This window comes from Carassius auratus, chromosome 26 (genome assembly GCF_003368295.1).
Source record: "Carassius auratus strain Wakin chromosome 26, ASM336829v1, whole genome shotgun sequence".
Classification (NCBI taxonomy): Eukaryota; Metazoa; Chordata; class Actinopteri; order Cypriniformes; family Cyprinidae; genus Carassius; species Carassius auratus.
Window position 1 is genome coordinate 23800166 of NC_039268.1, and position 20535 is coordinate 23820700.

The 20535-nt window shown below is 39.6% G+C and overlaps 2 protein-coding genes across 6 annotated transcripts in view; one reads left to right on the plus strand and one right to left on the minus strand.

The window, feature by feature from the left end:
• LOC113044698 (T-cell surface glycoprotein CD3 zeta chain-like) overlaps positions 1-2568 on the plus strand; it is an 11102-nt gene extending 8534 nt beyond the window's left edge. The window contains exons 6-8 of the mRNA XM_026204878.1: positions 929-982; positions 1072-1101; positions 1188-2568. Coding sequence (XP_026060663.1) covers positions 929-982; positions 1072-1101; positions 1188-1259 — 156 coding nt within the window. The 3' untranslated portion in view covers positions 1260-2568. The remainder of the gene's footprint in view (positions 1-928; positions 983-1071; positions 1102-1187) is intronic.
• Positions 2569-2612: 44 nt separating this feature from the next.
• LOC113044695 (POU domain, class 2, transcription factor 1-like) lies at positions 2613-20222 on the minus strand. Of its 5 annotated transcripts, none has more exons than XM_026204875.1 (14): positions 20118-20222; positions 12152-12190; positions 11994-12079; positions 11008-11139; positions 9827-9935; positions 9706-9752; positions 9005-9163; positions 8471-8612; positions 7358-7497; positions 7093-7275; positions 5841-5922; positions 5482-5749; positions 5050-5111; positions 2613-4337 (listed from the first exon to the last, which is right to left on the minus strand). In XM_026204875.1, the coding sequence occupies exons 1-14, from the start codon at positions 20161-20163 to the stop codon at positions 4081-4083; spliced, it is 1752 nt and encodes a 583-aa protein (XP_026060660.1). In that variant the 5' UTR covers positions 20164-20222; the 3' UTR covers positions 2613-4080. The 5 variants fall into 5 exon arrangements, with proteins under 5 accessions (XP_026060660.1, XP_026060659.1, XP_026060658.1 ...); XM_026204874.1 differs by having other exon boundaries at positions 12152-12193; positions 20118-20201; XM_026204873.1 differs by lacking the exon at positions 20118-20222 and adding an exon at positions 15119-15869 and having other exon boundaries at positions 7093-7272; positions 12152-12193.
• Positions 20223-20535: the final 313 nt, after the last annotated feature.

Sequence of the window (20535 nt, forward strand, 5' to 3'; positions counted from 1 at the left end):
TAGGAAAAACATTATATGTTTAAAACACATTTATTGAAACATTATGTGAAAGCCTTTATGTTTTAGATCACAAAGCGCCCTTCAGCCCTGTTGACGACATCGGAGACAATTCTGAATGAAACCAATTAAACACTGATTTTAATGAACACACACACACACACACACACACACTCACATGTTGTTATATGTGGTTTATGGGGACTCTCCATAGGTGTAATGGTTTTTATTCTGTACAAACTGTATATTCTATGGCCCTTCACCAACCCTACACCTAACCCTAACCCTCACAGGAAACTTTGTGCATTTTTACTTTCTCAAAAAAACTCATTCTGTATGATTTATAAGAGTTTTGAATTACAATGAAAATATCCTCGTAAATCACCTCCTCACTGTAATACCTATAACCATGTCATTATACAAATATGTGTCCTCATAAACCACATACACATGCTCTCTCTCACACACACACAAACACACACACACAAACACACACTCACACACACTTTTTAGAAGTGTTCAGATTTGGTCTAAACATTAGTAAATGTGGAAGGACTGAGTTTGACACACACACACACACACACACACACACACACACTGTAGAACAGGTACAATATGGCTCACATTTTCAAAACATTTTTTTCTCTAATATTTTTTACAGAAAAATAATGTGGTAACAGGGAACAGTTAAATATAAACCTGTAATAACCTGAATACATAAATATTTGTTTTCCTAACAGATCATCAAAATGTTATGACAGAGTCAGGCAGATCTTAAAAATGAACTAAAATTAAAACAAATAAAATTCAGTACTTGTATTTAGATTAAATTACATTTTAAAATACTAATATAAAACACTGGAAAACTAGTTTATATTGATGGAAAGATGATGATGATGAAGATGATGATGATGATGATTGTTTGTTTCAGCCTCTGCAGAAGAAGGGTGACGACACGTACCGAGAGATCGAGGCCAAGCCCGGAGTAAGTGTGACTGATTCACTTTTACTGTCTCGAACCGATTCTTCTGAATGATTCACATGAAAAGACTCACTCTGTTTGTGATTTTGCAGCAGCGGCGCCGAACTGATCAGGTTTATCAGGTCAGACACGCTTCAGCTCACAGATGAACACCAGATCCTGCACATCAGAGTGTGTTTGACCTGATGAATGTGTTCTTGTGTTTCAGGGTTTGAGCTCCATGACTAAAGACACGTATGATTCTCTGCACATGCAGCCGCTTCACGCCACGCCGCGCTAAACACTGATCTCCGTCCAGTCACTGTTCATCTGCTCCAGAGTCACTGTGTTTCCACACTCGGTGAATTATAGACCCTCGTATTGAGCTCACATCACACCTGACCTGTAGAGTCAGAAGAACAATCAGTATTGAACCGAACCGGATTGAAGAACTAGCGCTTCACTCTCTGGTGTTGATCATTAGAGAGTCACACTTGTGTTGTGCACCGCTCGAAACAGACAGAGACCATAATCATCTTCTGTGAAATTATATATATATATATAATAATTATTGTATACAACATTCAATTTCAATAGTGATTTTAATTAATATTTAGCATTTTGAGCGTTTCATGTTACTAATTAATATATCTAAATATTAGACTATTTTCTTTATAAAATAAAATCAAATTCAATTAATGCAGTATTTAAGTTTAAAATAGATAAACCCATATTTAAAACCCATTGAATCAAGGCAGATGACATATATTCAGTGCTGTGCATTCCTTGGTTTCCTGAGCAGTGTTTTCAGTCATAATCGCTGAAGTTTTTGTCTCCTCTTCATTTCTGTGCACTTTGATCTGTATTGTGGCTGATTTGTAGATCACAAACACAAAAACCTCTCTGTATTTTTTACTATTTCCTATTCTGTTTTTGACTGCAAACAACACAAGTGTGACTTTTTTTTTTTTTTTTACAACCATTTAGCTTTTTCGAATCAAGTCCACATGGGTCACATAAACGTCACTAGAGTTTCACACTGTTTCGATATAAAAAGATAATAACATAGTGATTTTGAAAATGTAATGAGATGACGGACCCACACCAGAGATTCAGGGATGCACTCCACGCAGTCAGGCGTCTGGTTACGTTACAATAAGGTTTCAACTAACGTTAAAAATACTATTATTAAATATTGAAATTAATCTCAACATTTACACATTTATTTTACCGTCAAAAGTTGTATCTAACATTACTATGGTGTAAACTAACATGAACATTTTTATTAATTAAAAGGATAATAAATGCTGTAAAAAATAATGTTAGATTAGATAAAGGTGATTTTATTGTAAGCTTTTACCTGTAATATTCTGTATGTTTTAAAGCTTTTCTTGTGACTTTGTGGTGAAATATGGGTTAAATAGGGGATTCATGATGACTGATGTTTAATATCTTTTGTTTTATATCAGTAGAGTATTATTGCATCTAACTGAGAATCTCATTGTTTTTCATTTGGTTGTTGTTACTTTTGTCTGTTTTGTTTGTGTAACTTTGTATCAGCTTGTTAAAATGATTTTCCTCTAATATTTTCAGTAAATAATCAAACCTGATTATGAAACCTGATTCGACTGTTGATCAAAATAACACACACAAGTCTGAGAAAAAAACATTTAATGAGATCTACAACTACGGCAACAGCAACAGGACAAACTCATCATCTGAGAAACACACAAACACAAATCCAGAGCAGTTCATTTCTACAGCAAACACACACAAGTGAACCGAGCGAGAGTCGATTCATCAACGAGAACCTGTGGAGAAACAACAGAGAGAAGTGTGTGTGTGTGTGTGTGTGAGAGAGAGGGTTAATGTGAGAGAGAGTGAGTGTATAAGCGTGTGTGTGTTAGAGAGAAGAGTGTGTGAGAGAACAGCCCTTCTGTAACATATGAAACACATTCTGTTGAACACACACACACACACACACAGTGAGATTCCTCATCTCAATTCTTATTCCAGCAGAAAATCAATCATCTGACCTCTGGATCATAAAGACTAGAATGAGTTGATGATTTCAAATTAACTACACTTAAAAAATAAAAAATAAAATAAAGAAAAGGCAAAGAGAAAGTGAGAAATCTTTGGTTTTCATCCTTAAGAGGATTTCTGCTTTGGGAGCCACAAAATAAAACTATTTTTTTTTTCTTATGTTTCTATATACTCCTGAAATATAGAGTGTTTTCTGACTAAAGAAGAGGAGAAACAAACACAAAGACAGACGCTGATGAATCTTTGGTTTCAATCCTGCAGAAAATAATAAAGATGAACCTGAAGCTGCTCACATGCAATCACTGATGAACGATATAATAAACCATAGAGAGAGAGACGAGATCAATGCTGCCGCCTCGCGTCTGTGGCTTCACGTGTAGAAGAGGAAACACGAGCACAGAACAGAAACTGGTGATATTTTCATATAAAAACACCGAGACGCAATCAATGAAAGGAGTGAAAACAAGACGTTTGCTTTGGCAAAGGAACAGAAATGAAGCGTGTCTGTACACAGTAGTATGAGAGCACAATCTTCAGCTGAAGATCCTTGAGCATCAGTGCTGACCTCTGACCCCTGCTCCGTCAGATCGCCAGGAACAACATCTGATAGGACAGACAGATGTGAGCGAATCACAGGTTCAATTGATTCAGTTGAACAAACTCGATTCAGAATCAGTTCACTCGGAGTTGGCCCGCACCCGTTAGTACTCGTTTAAAGCCTTCTAACCATATCGATAAAGTGAGTACTAGTTTAAAAAGTCCTCTGACAAAACCTCCACCCAACGCAACGAAAAAGATCTGAAATGCTTTTGGTTAGAAATCTGAAATTATCTACAATCGGCTCGTTCCACGGAGCCGCAAATAAAAACAACAGAGATCCTCGTAGAAAGTCAATATAAACTCTGTTACGCTAAATAATCTCTCGTCAAGATTTAGAAAGACACACATTTTTGGTTAATTTAGACGTTAGTTTAAGAAACGGATTAGGTTCCATCCTCCCCGTCTCCTTGGGCATCAGATGTTGATTGTTCGCAAGAGTTTTTGGTGATAGCACAGAAATGGGCGGAGCCACACGCTCACTGCGCCTTCGAGGCCACACCCACACTCTTGGTCATCGTGGTGACATCACTGGTCAGCTGCAGGTTGAGAGCTCCGCCTCCAGCACCGCCCGCCGACAGCAGATTGGCCGGCAGCAGAGAGAAGCTGGATGGGTTGAGGAAGAAGGGTGTGGTCACCATGCTGGGGGCGGGGTTTCCTACGCTGTTATTGGCGAATAGCAGGCTGGTGTTTCCATCGATGGAGGTCAGAGGAAGAGCGCCGCCAGACGCCAGAGCTGATAAATACAAACACCACAAACATATTCATGCAGCAAAATCACGACCTTCATGTTTATAATTCCTCAGATCCTCATGTAGGATGATAAAATCAGTATTCATTGACGACACACCTTCATCGATAATGATAAAAAACGTAGGCTTTGTCTGCCTGCGATGAGGAGATTGAGGATAAAAAAAATTATATTAGTCGAATTTGAAATAAAAAATTGCATTTAAATGAGCAATTCTTAAGCCAGAATTTTAATTTCACTATGGTAAAATAAAATAATGTTAAACTAACCCTGGATTACTTTGTGCCCCGCGCTCCTATATTATGTCACACTAGTTTAATCAGTGTATGAAGACAGTAGCTCAAATCCGTGAAAGAATGTTCCGAAGTGAAATAAACCTCAATGGAATAAAGCTGAATGGAATTGAATTAAAGTTGAATTACATTACATATCTGATTTCACTTAGACGTTATGCACTTTTCATTGCATTGAATAAACAATTCTTTAAGATGCATTATTTTGCTCGTTGCATTCTCCTTTTCCTTCGAAAAACAAGCAAAACATTTCCTAAAGAATTTTGCATATAAAACTTTAAAAATTTAGATTTTTTTGTGCATTGCATTGGGTAAATTAAAAGTGTTAAAATTCAACAGGTTATAAAAAAACACTCAGTAATTTTTGAGATTGAGTGAGATGAAACATGGTGTGATGTCATTACCCTGGATGGTGGCCAGCAGGTTGTTGTTCATCAGCGCAGGACTCAGACTCAGCAGCGCACCGCTGCACAAACACAACACACACCTCATTAACACACATACATTTATTTATAGAAATAAAAGTGAAAATTAGATGTGTCCGAAAATTAAATAAAACAATCTTGATAATATAAAATAAATATAAAAACATATTGTGCATATAACATAAATCTGTATTCTGGATGTCTTTCCTCTAGTCTGCCAGAAATAATTAATTAATTAAAATGCAAATTAGATAAAAATTACAAATAAAAATCTTTGTAATATTAAATAAATATTAAAATAGATCATGTGTATATAATGTAAATGTGTACTTTGGATGTTTTCTTTCCACCAGTTTGAAAGAAAACACGTTATTTCTGATATTTCCATCCCATAATGCCCCACTCACTCACCCTTGCATCAGCTGCGACGCCGATATGATCGTCGGGTTTAAACCCGTGAAGGCCGTCAGATTAGCTCCTCCCAGTCCTGTGCCTGTCACCAGCAGCTGCCCCGCCCCCTGCATGGCTGTTGTCGCCATGGAAACCGCCACTTCCTGTTTGACAGCGGTGGTGGATGGGGTGAGAGAGGGTGATGTCATGACCGGAGTGGACGTGGTGACGGTGGGCGCCATGGAGATGATGGAGGGCGTGTTCGACATCACCTGACCCAGGGCTCCGCCTACAACACGGAGATACAGAGAGAGTGTCACATGACCCACAACCTCACGTAAATATGGAGGAGGATGGAGCTGTGAGTGCTAGAGACCCACCACTGAACGTCAGGTTAGAGATACTGTTGCTGTTCAGAGAAACCACAGGACTGACCGTCAGTGTGCTCGTGCCACTGGACACCTGAACACAGCAGAGCACTCGTCAATAATCACTCAATCACCAAATAATCATCAATAATCACCAATCACTCATCAATAACCACTCAAAAATCTATCACTTATCAATAATCAATAAAAACACTGCACATGCAGAAGCTCTCGCTCACAGGAAACATTCACACAAACACCAGTTTTGGAACCATTTGGGGAAAATATAAAAAATTACTTATTATTATAAAACATATTACATATTATATCAATATGATAAAATAATACAAATTATTACTAATTTTATTATTGCAAAAACTATTAAACGATATGTTATAGCAGTATGTCTTATTTTGTTCAGTAGTTTTAAGAATAATACATTTTTTTATACTGAGTTATATATACTTTTCTATAACAAAATAGCAAATATTTCTATTGTATTTCACTCTACAATATAAAAAGTAACACACACACACCATATATATATATATACACACATACATACATATACACACACACACACACACATATATATATATGAATCTATGTAATACTAGTCTGATCTGGATGTGGATCTGGATCTGGGTGTGGATCTGGAATTGGCTGTGGATGATCTGGATGTGGATCTGGGTGTGGATCTGGGTGTGGATCTGGATCTGGGTGTGGATCTGGAATTGGCTGTGGATGATCTGGATCTGGATCTGGATGTGGATCTGGATCTGGGTGTGGATCTGGATGTGTATCTGGATGTGGATGATCTGGGTGTGGATTTGGATCTGGGTGTGGGTGTGGATCTGGATGTGGATGATCTGGGTGTGGGTGTGGATGTGGATCTGGATCTGGGTGTGGATCTGGATGTGTATCTGGGTGTGGATCTGGATCTGGGTGTGGGTGTGGATCTGGATGTGGATGATCTGGGTGTGGATCTGGGTGTGGATCTGGATGTGGATGATCTGGGTGTGGATCTGGATCTGGGTGTGGACGATCTGGATCTGGGTGTGGGTGTGGATGTGGATGATCTGGGTGTGGATCTGGGTGTGGATGATCTGGGTGTGGATCTGGATCTGGATGTGGATGATCTGGGTGTGGATCTGGGTGTGGATGATCTGGGTGTGGATCTGGGTGTGGATGATCTGGGTGTGGATCTGGATCTGGATGTGGATCTGGATGTGGATGATCTGGGTGTGGATGTGGAGCAACGCACCGCGGCTGAGGAGCTGTTGTAGATGGTTCTGAGGGCTGATCCGGACGAGCTGCTGCTGCTCGGAGGATTGATCCGCTTCTCCTTCTGTCTGCGGTTACAGAACCAGACGCGCACCACCTCCTTCTCCATGTTCAGCTGATCTGAGATCAGTGTGATCTCCTCTGACGACGGCTTCTGACTCTGCTGCAGATCACACAACACTAAACATCAGTCGCCAGAACACCACACTGATCTCTGCCCCAGCTCTACATCCTCCAGTGCTCACCTCCAGGAAGCTCTTCTCTAAGGCCAGACGGATGTTGGTCTCGATGCTGGTGCGCTTCTTGCGGCGTCGGTTTAGACTCTCGCAGAGCCCCGGAGACATCTCGCTCGCACTCGACACCACGCAGTCCGCAGACATGCGCTCTGAGCAAACACATCAACCGCTTCGTATCAGATATCCACTGTTCATTAAACAATCACATAGCCACTGTCCTTTCTTCCTCTATAACCGCTTTAACCTTATTAAATATATGCATCATCTCTTATGTCACATTCTCAAGTTTAATCAAATTAATTCAGAGTAATAAGACACTTTAAATCAATGTCATTTTCTGCAGCACAAAAACTGCATTAAGATGTATTTAAACTGTTTAATGCAGCTCAGAAAACATTTACATATGCATAAATCACGACATAAGCAGGATTATAACTTAAACTAAAACCATTAAAATAATTTCTTCAAATAAAATAAATGTTAATTATACAGAAACACACACACCTCAGCTTGTTGCCAAAGGAACATTTTCTATTTTAGTTTAACTTTATGTACTAAAATAAACAAAAACAGAAATATTAGTATATCATTTTTTTTATTTATCAAAAGGCACTAAAAAGTAGTCACAAATTACTAAAACGTTATTGAAATAAAAAAAAGGAAAATATTAAATAAAAACAAATTCATAATATTAATAAAACCAATATAGTATCTGTATATGATACTTCTTTTAAATGCAACATTTTAAATTTAATTAGCAAAAAAAAAAAAAAAAAAAAAGTAACAATATTAATCTCTATTTGTATTGATTTTATACAACAGGTTAATAAATATGCAATTGTGCAGATATTCAGGAAGACCGACACACAGATCAATTATAACACAATACAAATATAAACCATAAAACTATATAGAATCATTTCTGCCCTCATATATTAAACTGGAATATTTGAGTATATCATCGTACCTGTTCTACTGGACGACATGACGCAGAGAAAGAGTGTTTAACCAAGAACTGCTAAAGTGTGTGTTTTATTTTCAAAGTGAGTTTCTGTTGTGTTGTTTCTGTTCGCTGTGTGTTTACTGTGTTCCTCTAGATCTGCAGAAGAAAGCGGTTCTCACCTGCATCGTTCAGCCATTTCTCCAGCAGAGGTTTGAGTTTGCACATGTTCTTGAAGCTCAAGTTCAAGGCCTCGAATCTGGAGATGGTGGTCTGACTGAAGTCGTTTCCGTAGAGTTTCCCCATCGCCAGCCCCACATCACCCTGACACACACACACACACACACACACACACACACACACACACACACACACACACTTAGCTATTATTATTATTATTCCATAAGAATACTTGTTTTTATACTGTACAGACTGTATGTGCTGTTGCCCTACACCTTACAGGAAACTTGCTGCATTTCTACTTCCTCACACAGTATGATTTAGAAGTAGAGATGCAACCGATTGGAGAGGGCCGATCCAAATCAGAGATTTTTTTTTAGGGAGCATGTCAACGTGAACACAGTTCATACACGGAGCTGACTTCTAACAAGCTGATGATCTGAATCAGGTGTGTTAACAGAGAGAGACATGTGAAATATACACACACACACACACACACACACACACACTTCTCTCTCACACACACACACACACACCTGAGTGAAGCCCAGCTTGATGCGTCTCTGTTTGAAGTTCTTGGCGAACAGCTCGAGCTCCTCGAGGTCGCTGGCCTCCTCCACACACACAGCATCGATGCGCTTCGGAGCAGATGCTGGAGCCGGTAGAGCGGCGATCTTCCTCGTCGGTGTAGCAGCCTGCAAACACCACCAACACACAGCACCTCCATCAACACTAGGAGAGCTCCGACTGACCTCTACATCCGATCAGGAGCGGCTCGTCTGCAGCGGGGCAGAGGTCTGCATACTGCCCTGAGACTAACCATGCAGCATTTTTACAAGATCTATTTTTAAATTGTTTATATTTCTAGATATTTTTTTCCAGAATTTTTTTGTTAACCCTATGTCTATCTTAATGTTTTCCGGTTTTATTTTGTTACCAAAATATGACATTTTCTGGTAATCACATGAAGACATAAAACATTAAGAATTTAATTAATCTTTCAATCAGATGAAAATTGTATTAGTAATGGGCAACTATCAATCGCATCCAAAGTAAAAGTCTGTGTTCCGCGGGGTCAGTGTTCTGGGGGGGGGGGGGTCAGTGTTCTGCGGGGGTCAGTGTTCTGCGGGGGTCAGTGTTCTGCGGGGGTCAGTGTTCTGGGGGGGTCAGTGTTCTGGGGGGTCAGTGTTCTGCGGGGTCAGTGTTCCGCGGGGGTCAGTGTTCTGCAGGTCTGTACCTGTGCGCTGAGGGCGAGGCTGCTCTGCGCTGGGTTCTGAGGTAGACCTGAGACACACACAGACGAGTTAGAAACAGTGCAGAGGAGCGACAGAATCAGCAAACAGAGGAGACGCTCGTACCGGTCTGACCCTGAGGAGACGGAGATATGATGAACTGAGGCTGAAACTGAGGACTGAGGGAGTGACCCGGCTGGACCAAGACAAACTGTGGCAGGTTCAAGCCCTGCGTCTGCAGAGAGAGAGAGAGAGAGAGAGAGAGAGAGAGAGAGAGAGAGAGAGAGAACGACAGAGACAGAGAGAGAGAGAGAGAGAGAGAGAGAGAGAGAGAACGACAGAGAGAGAGCAAGAGAGAGAGAGAGGGAGAGAGAGAGAGAGAGAGAGAGAGAGAGAGGGAGTGAGCGAGAGAGAGAGAGAGAGAGAGAGAGAGAGAGGGAGAGAGAGAGAGAGAGAGAGCAAGAGAGAGAGAGAGGGAGAGAGAGAGAGAGAGAGAGAACAACACAGAGAGAGAGAGAGAGAGAGAGAGAGAGAGAGAGAGAGAGAGAGAACAACACAGAGAGAGAGAGAGGGAGAGAGAGAGAGAGAGAGAGAGAGAGAGAGAGAGAGAACAACACAGAGAGAGAGAGAGAGAGAGAGAGAGAGAGAGAGGGGGAGAGAGAGACAGAGAGAGAGAGAGAGAGAGAGAGGGGGGGAGAGAGAGACAGAGAGAGAACGACAGAGAGAGAGAGAGAGAGAGAGAACGACAGAGAGAGAGAGAGAGAGAGGGAGTGAGCGAGAGACGTATGCATCCACATGACTGATGTTTTTACTGTAAAATATGCAAGTCTCTTCTGCTGTCATCTTCTGTGTGAATCTGTGTTAAAGTGTAATGTATTTCTGTGATGCTCCGCTGTATTTTCAGCATCATTCCTCCAGTCTTCAGTGTCACATGATCTTCAGAAATCAGAATAATATGATCATTTACTGCTCAAGAAACATTTCTGATTATTATCAATGTTGAACAGTCGTGCTGCTCAATATTTTTGTGGAAATTTATACATTTTATTATTTTAAACAGCATTTGTTTGAAATATGCATCTTTTGTAACATTAGTAATGTTGTAATGTCTGTTACTTTTGATCAATTTAATGTATCTTTTATGAATTAAAGTAATAATTTCTTTGACCCCAAACATGTTTGAACAGTATCGTACGTCTAACTAACAGTTGTCTCTATTCTTGTGTGAATGAGCAGCAGCTCTCAGGCGTTTGTGGGTGTGTCAGTGATCTGGACTGTGATTGGACGGCGAGCTGTCAGTCACTCACAGAGGCGATCTGAATGGGCTGGGACAGTGTGATGGGCGTGGCCGCAGAGATACTGGCTCCAGTGCTGCTCTGTTGACCTGCGGCCAGGATCTGCGTCTGCGTCTGCAACAGCTGCGCTGGAGTCATGCTCACCTGCACAGACACAGAGAACAGACCAGCTGAAGCGGATACTTCTCAGGAACAATTCAGCAATATTCACTTATTATTGTATGCCATATCAGCATTAAAGGCTGTATTCAAAGTAAACACTTAAGAATAATAATACAATAATAATATACAATAAAGAGGTAATAAAAATACTTCAATGAATAATGCACAATAATTGAATAAATCATCTCTCCAGTGATGTCTGGTTTGTTTGTAGGACAATACTAGAACATCTGGAATCTGAGGGAGCAAAATATTATATATATATATATATAGAAATAAAATCTAGAAAATCATCTTTAAAGTTGTTCAAATTAAGTTCTTAGCCATGCATTTTACTAATCAAAAATGAAGTTTAATATATTTATGGTATAAAATGAAAATATCTTCATGGAACATGATCTTTACTTAATATCCTAAAGATTTTTGGAGGGGACACATTTATCTGATATATCTCAAAATTAAATATGTTAAACACCCGCATGTAAACAAGGTGGATGTCTGTGTTGAAGTATAATGTCTAGTGTAAAGAACAGGTTATATTTTTAAGATGTAATTTTGCTAGAATTCCTTACCTGCATTCTGGGATTGATTTATACCAAATCTGGCCGAAACTAAGCCACACTGATCAATAATAATATCTCAAGAGGGATAGTTCACCCAGAAGTGAAACTGTCATCAAGATGTTCCAAACATGTAGGAGTTTAATTTTATTCTGTGACCACCAGAGTATGAAACAATCTTCAGAATATCATCTTGTGTGTTTAACAGAAGAAACTCATACTCTCCTCCAGCTGTTTCTGAGCGACAGAAGTGTGTTTAATCAATGCTTCACGTACCTGCTGGAGCGGCTCCTGTGTCTGAACGCCGCTGACCGCTGCTTGACCGCTGGGTTTGTGGCCCTCCTGACCGTTGGCCTGAGCAGCTGATGAACACACAAGGGTCACTCAGTGGTCAAACACACTCAGGAGTAATGAATCAGCTTCTCGTTACTCACCTCCATGCGCTCCGTTCTCCATGCTGCCTTTGCTCAGATCTGCTGAGAGAAAACAGTGCATGTCTTTACAACTAGCCAACATTTACCAAAGCTGCTGAAGACAGTAGAGCTGGCCATTTTATCGTTTAATACAAGTTAGAGGTCAACCGATGTATTGGTTTTGCCGATTAATCGGCTCCTATAGTTGATTGCTGGAACTGGTAAAAATCCCTGTTCTCCAGGTTATTTCCGCTGGTGGAGCGGCTGAGAAGGTTCACTATCATTACACAGTGAGAGAGCGCCCTCTAGAGGCAGAAATCACTGACACCTCCTGCTGTCTGTGCCAAATAATCATTAAAGAGCCACACAGATGGGAAATCAAAGATTACCTGTATTACAGTGTTTGATGTAGCTGTCCATCAGTGTAAACAATGTGCAAAGTAATTAAACCAAAAAGTACACAATTTATAAAGTTATTGGCTTCTAAAGTAAGGAGTCGACTCTGAATCGCTGAAACGAGTCGTTATAGATTTCAAATCTTTTGCCCATCTCTATGTACGTCACTAGGAACACTTTGCATAATAATCTCCGCCTACCGTCTTGAGAGAAACTGACCTCTGACCGCCCCCCCCCCCCCACACACACAGACGCTCTGGTTGGTGTGAGAGCATCATGTCGAGGAGACAGTGTGTTTTTAATTGTAAAGGCAAGTTTGTTTTATTTTCACTGCCAAAGAATGAAGATCAGAAGAACCAATGGCTAATAATCATTTTTACCACAATACCAGAGCAGTACAACAAATCCCTTTTGTTCATTTCGACTGCTTTTCTAATCTCGGTGAGTACAGCTGGATTTTTTTTTTTAGATCTTTATTTAGACCAACGAGCATCTCCGAATCACAACGCGAAGTATGATTATGAAGTTATGTGTCTGTTTTCTCCCGAGCGTGTTATCAGTATGTGTGCTGTCTGCAGCCTTTGTCTGCGCTGATCGTCATGTACAAACACGTCATTAAAATGAAGTGTAACTCTGTGAATACTCAACGAAGAGACATGAGAGAGATATCTATAGAAAGCTTAACATGCCTACTTTAAAACTAAACAAGTGCTGCCGAAAACAGATATTCTGCGATGTCTTGTTTTTCATGTCTCCCTTCGTGACCACGCCCCGCGCTGAACGCTCTATTCAGATTCAAACTGAAGCGCGGCTTGAATACACACACACAGAAGAAGAAGCAGCGAGACTGTTCAAGTTTTTTATTTTACTGTTTGCTTCACTATGAGAGGAATAAGACATAATTCACCCCAAACAGATGCTAACGCATTGTTTACCGTGGAGGTGTGTGTGGAACAACCAATCAAAACTATGTTAGTTAACCAATCAGAACACAGTATGCTACCGAAAGGTGGGGTTTAAGGAAACTGAATCTTTTGAACAGCTTCGCGTGAACCGTTTTGGGATCTCTGAGAATTGAGGTAATTTTAAAATGATATTTTGACAAAATGACAATGTTTTTTAACCTTGGATGGATTTAAACCTAATGTACAGGACTTATAAACAGTGATAGGAAGCTTAGAGTTTTCATCTTACTGGCTCTTTAATGACATAATGACTTCAACCCCAGGCTGTGAAATTTTGTATTGTGCATCTTTCTGTGATAAAGTATGCTTCATTCGCTCTGCTTTTTAAACACCAAACTTCAAACTCATGCTAATTTGTTCATTATTAAAATAAATGTTTTCCTGTTCAGTGTGTGATATCTGTGAGTTGTGTTAAAGATGCAGCGCTGCACTTTTCTTCCGGTGTGTGATTAGCATACTTTGATTAGATAACCATAAAGTGTTATCAAATAGAAGAAAATAAAGAGTACACATACAATGATCATATGGAACGCAGTATCCTTTGTTTAGATACTTAAATAAATTAAATTTAAATTTAAAATTTATGCATTTAGCAGACGCTTTTATCCAAAGTGACTTACACTGCATTCAGGCTAACCATTTGTACATATCATGTGTTCCCAGGGAATCGAACCCCTAACCTTGCACTTGATAGCGCAGATCTTTAAACATGACAGTTGAAATTAAATGGTGCATCCCAACAAGCTTTTTTCAATCATTTGCTTTATATGTAATTGTATTATTTATTTTCATTTGGTAGATCTCGGTGAGTTTCTCATTTAAAAGGTAGATCCCATGCAAAAAAAAAGTGTGTGCACCGCTGATTTACATTAAGATTAATGAGCGCTGGAGAAGTGTTGGTGCTAGTTAAGAGTGTTAATTTCAACATTTACTAATACATTTTTACATTTTAAAGTTTCTTGTACACACACACACACATATACATATATATATATATATATATATATATATATATATATAAAATTAAATAAAATTATAATAAGTGAATATACATACATAATTGAAAATCATGTTTTTATTCATTTAAAAAGTAAGGTTCAGTGGTGTCTAAAAAAAAAAAATGGTAGTTTTAGTTTTCATTTAGTTCCATTTTAAAAACTATCGGTTGATTATTCGGTATCGGTCAGTGAGGTCCAACCTAGATATCGGTAACAGCAAAGAAATATTGAGAATTATTTTTTCATTTTCTTCTGACATTATTTCTGAATGCATAGGATAGTTTTAAATTCAAGATTTCATGCATCTGTTCTGCAAAGATATTTAATATGTGAGTTCGTGGTCCGTTAGCACCAAACTGAACCGAGCTATCTGTAACCAGATGATTCATAAAGAGAATTTGACTTGAAATATGTGGCAGTTTTAAGCTGACTAGTTAAACAATACAAAAATAAATTTAATTATTTGCCATATCACCCAGTCCCAGATGACGAGAGCTGCAATATTAGACACTGAATATCAACGCAGAACTATTAATCAACATTTACAAGCAGAACTTTCCAGCAGTGATTCATACAGAACACAATCAACAGCGCGAACGCCGTCCGATAACTGATCATGATAAACTTACCTGTGTCCACGAGCCACGCTACGATACTCAGATCACAGACGGACGCAGAGAACACATCCGACGGAGAACACCGAGACCAGCGAAACACAAAGACTACATCTAGAAGTGCTGCATACATAATGAAAGTTAATCAGTATGCAGCTGATTAAAGCCGTATGCAAATCTCACTCCCCCTCGCTCATTAGCAGAGCGCCGCTTTGAAGTTCTGCACGCAATTCATTTCACACGGACCTCTGAAAGCTTTCTGCATAATTCAACATCTTTCATAAATATTTATCAGCTCATTAGCATATTAATTGGATTGCTTTTAGGACAGAGGTACGGCGAGCACAACAGTGAGGGAGAAGTGAGACAAGGCCAATTACCAGCCGTGTGTGACTGTTTTAATTACTGGGGGGTCGGGGGGGGCTTCCCAGCATGCAACACAGCAACGATGAACAAATGTGTTGCTAATGACTGCCCGAGTCAAACTGGACAAGCTTGTTTATACGAAACAACACATCAAAGAACAGGGATAACGAAGCCTTAACTCACTGCCTTCACCTGGTTAACGCTCTTCAGCGCTTTGAGAAGAGATCAGCAACTATTCGCTTTTATTCCAGACAGGACTTCTAAACTGCCTAAATTGTCCTGATTTTGGCTTTGTTTTGCTATTAACGGTCTCTCTGATGTGATGGACTGATATGGATCTTTTGATGGACAACATACAGTATACGATATCACGCTAATATATATATTTTTTAAATCACACATAATTGCTGAAATTAAATCTATATTTATTTCACATATTATTACTTAATTTGGAAATTAATAAATATGGGAAAAAATTATGGTAGCAAAAAAATAATAATAATAAATTTGAGCTATTATATGACGTCTTGTACCAGTACTGTATACTCCGCCTACTCTCAGCTGTGATTGGTTGATTATGTCTGATGCTAAAACCTGTACATTTTAGGTGATTCAGAAATAGAGAAGAGTCGCCCGACTGGATCAGTGGCGCTTGCTAAGGTCACGGTTACTAGTAGAGCTCCTACTAAACTAAGTTCTAACTAACTAGTAAGTGTGGTTCACACCGAAGCCCCAAACGAAAGCTTCATAAAGGTGAAGGAAGCTCTTCAGCTCGATCAAAGACTCTGCTGCACTGTTACACACTGATGAACTAAGTCATGTGGCTTTTACTCAAGCTGTAGCCATGACAACAACCCCACTGAAAGACAGACGGGGGGAGGGAGAGAGAGAGAGAGAGAGAGAGAGAGGACGGACCGATTTTTGTATCTCAAAAGAAAATAGTTGAGAGAAACATGATTTACATACGGCCGCTGCGAGGGATTCAGTAAGCTAACTGACACACAATACATTATGCAAATGTTTTAATTAACAGAATTTTAAATAAGCTATTAATTAGCCTTTCAAACTATTGAATGCCACACTGCATAATTTAAAGCAGATAAGTGGCATAAGGCAAAACGCATATTCAGAGAACAGAAACATTTACACTCAACTGCAGCCCAAACTTTCCTATTAGACCTCAAGAACTCATTAATATTCATCAGCTTTAATTAAGCCATCATCCTGTGTTTGCCAATCATACGCCTCAATTCTGTGATGCCTTAAATGCAATTATAGCAACTAGACTGAACTCTAGGGCTACACGATAAATCGCATGCGATATTTAATGCGCATCTTGTGTGCGTGCTATCACATATTCACTGAAAAGCTGCGCAAAATCAAAATCATCTTTTACGTTCAGTCACTTTAGTTCACATGTTTTGCGCAGCTTGTCAACGCTACAGCGATGTCATAGCAATGCTACAGCAACATTACAGCGAAGTTAGTGACGTTACAGTGACATTAAAGTGGTGATAAAGAGATGTTACAGCGACATTACAGCAATGCTACAGTGACGCTACATCAACGCTACAGCAATGTTAGCAATGTTACAGTGATGATACAGCAATACTACAGCAATGCTACAGCGATGTTACAGCAACACTGCAATGATGTTACAGTAATGCTAGAGCGATTTTACATCGACATTACAGCAATGCTACAGTGATGTCACAGTAATGTTACAGCAATCTTACAGTGATGCTAGAGCGATGTTACAGTGACACTACATGGATGCTACAGCGACATTAGCGATGTTACAGCGACGTTACAGTAATGCTACAGCGATGTTACAGTGATGCTACATCGACGCTTTAGCGATGTTATAGTGACGTTACAGTGAGATTACAGTGATGCTACATTGACGCTACAGCATCATTAGCAATGTTACAGTGACGATACAGCAACGCTACAGCGATGTTATAGTGATGTTACAGTGAGGCTACAAATGTGTTAAAGCGACGTTACAGTCAGTGTGTCCGTCGGTGCATGTGTGTGCCTGTTAGTGTGTGTGTCCGTATGTGTTTTTGTGTATGAGTGTCCATGTGTGTGAATGTGTCCATGTGTGTGCGTGCCTTGGAGAGTGTGTGTTTCCCTGTGTGCGTGAGTGTGTCCGTGCTTGGGTGTGTGTGTGTGCCCGTACGTGTGTGTATCTGTGATTGTGTGCTTGGCCATATGTGTGTATGTGTCCGTATGTGAGTTTGTGTTGGACTGTGTCTGTGTCCGTGAGTGTGTGTGTGTTCACATGCTGAGATGAGGAAACGCCTCTCAGCTTATGTTTGTAAAAGCACACACGGAGTATCTTTTCTTGTGATGACATGCAATGACAAGCCTGTCTAAACCCGTTGCCCAATAAAAGAGAACATTATAACTTGTTTTTACTACACAACATCAGTCGAGTGTTTGAAATAACTTTCTTTTGTGATCTGATGTGGCTTCTTATCACAGAATGAGGCAGAAAATAAATTATAAACTGTATTCTATACTGTAATCCAATATCTATACTGTAATACAAATATACTTAATCATTATATAAAACCCCGAGCTTGAAGAACACGTATAAACCATATATTGTGTTTACTGTCCTTATTTCATCATCATTCAAAACGTTTAACGCTAGTTCTTTTTATTCAGTTACAGGGAAAGTGATGCCCTTTTTCTGGATCAGGGATTTCCTTTTCTGTGATGCATGTGTGGATGTTCTGCTCGAGGGCGCCCCCTGGAGTCCAGAGTGACCCAATAATGGCCAATCACACGATCTTGGGTTAAAAAACAAAAAACCGGAAACCCTCTCAACTCACTCAAAAAAATGTTAGGAAGACATATAATAATCTGTGCCAAACTATCAGAACTGAACTGAGTTTAAAAGCCGTGGGAAGTGGACTAACTGTATTACTGCATCCCTAGTGAACACTACGCAATGTTATTTTACACTTAATTACTATTGAGTTATAAGATGAGAAGTGAAAAGAAGCTGCAATTACCCATATATTTTAATCAATTAGGTTTGTCACTACTGATTAAACTTTTCATGTCTTTAATACTTAAATTCCATGTTTTCAAATAACAGTTTCATTCTGTTGTGTAAGTCCTACAGTAATCAGAACTGATCGGAGACAAAGCAGATTTTCATTTGGTGAAAGGCGTTATTTTAGGTCATAAATTAAATCTGAAAAGGTTTACGTTAATGTTAAAACAGCTGGCAAAACAGCATTTCATATGTTCCGATATTTATGAGAAAATTGTTAATTAAAGGGAAATTGTGTGGAAATCACTCAAAACAAATATACAGCCCCTAGAAGTTTGATATATTACTATTAAAGCTGACAAAAGATATTAAATGTAATTCAGACCTTTTCATCAGAAAAAGAATAATAAAATATTGTAGTTTTTGCATCGTTCATCACCACACATTCAGGCTTCAGTCCAGAAGACCATGAGGTGATCAGCACCTGACAGTCCACCACATCATCATCATCATCATCATCGTGTGAAACATTAGTATGCAGTGCACATAAATAAGAACACAGTGCGCACTGATAACACCCTCGATGTTCTGCAGGATCAGCAATGAGCTAAATGCATAAATGCAAATGTAACGCTCCTGAGAGACACAAGAGAATCTGAAAAAAGCACAAGGTGAAATCCTCCACAGAACTCACATGCTCTCCGCATTCAAAGCAAATCACACCGCGCGCATTAGCGCTCAGAAATTAATCATTCATGAACACGGCGTTTGTCCTCATGAATATTCATGAGCTGCTCTGTATATTTAATCCGCGCGATAAATAAATAGTGTGACGCGTCTCTCATCTGGAATGAAATTAACTGACGTTTAAATTATGCACAAGAATGAACAGCATTAAACAAGCTGGGCTGATGTTATGCAAATTCGTATTTTCACTCCTGCAGCGCGAGCGAATTATTCAACACGAGGCGCGTTTGAGAAAGGGGAAACTTTTCAGACTTTCTACCCGTTATACAAAATAAACATTCCATCCCCAACACTCTCTCTCTCTCTCTCTCTCTCTCTCTCTCTCAACCCCCAACACACACACACACACACACACAGTCGGGGTATTTATGTTGCCCTGAGGGCAAACAGTTGATCTACAGAAGATAAGCCCGGGTTTAAGTTTTTCTTTAGTTTTATTCACCGCAGCACAGACTGAAGCGATGATTTATTATTATTCTACGTCACGCTGCGCGTTTACTGTCGAACACACGCATGAATATGCAAATAATGGACCGTCGAGTTTCTGTCGGGGCCGAAATAACACAAAGCACGCTGATAGCACGACTAGCTAACTCACACTCACAACACTTTACAAACACCGCCGCAAACTGAACCGAGCCGAACCGAACCGAACCGGTGAACCCGCGCCACACTGTGTGGATATAGTGCACGCGAGCGCGCCATTTCAAACATCCAGAGTTTTGTTCAGGACAAACAACTCTCATCTGCTGCTAACGGAGTCAAATGATCGCCAAAATAATCAACCATCTTCCCCTTTGCGATCGGTTCTATCCGTAGATGATCGTCGCGCGTGTTTGGCTTTGTTTACGCGAGGCGGATGGAGAATATGAATATGTAAAATGTAATAATTACCTGCAGTCGAGCGCTCATCTTGAGTCGTTGATCCACTGTCCGCCATTTTGAATATTTAGTGTGTGCATGAAACCCCGCCCACCGCTGCTACAACACACACACACACACACACACACACACACACACACACTCCTCCCCGACCGATCTAAGTTCAAGAACAACAGCATTATTCAATAATGATTGGTTTTAAAAACTCTTCTGTTTTTCATAAAAGCATAAATGTAAATGTACCGTTTGTTGAGAGCACAAACCCCGCCTCCTAGATTTTATCGCACCGGGGCTAGTTGTCACAAGTTCTGTATCTCAGTAATAACGAGGTTTACACAAATGCTTGATTTCTTAAGCAGTGATTTGTTTGTTGATTTTAAAAGGATTTTAATATAATGTTTGTATTAGCTGTGCAAACAAGTAAACAATA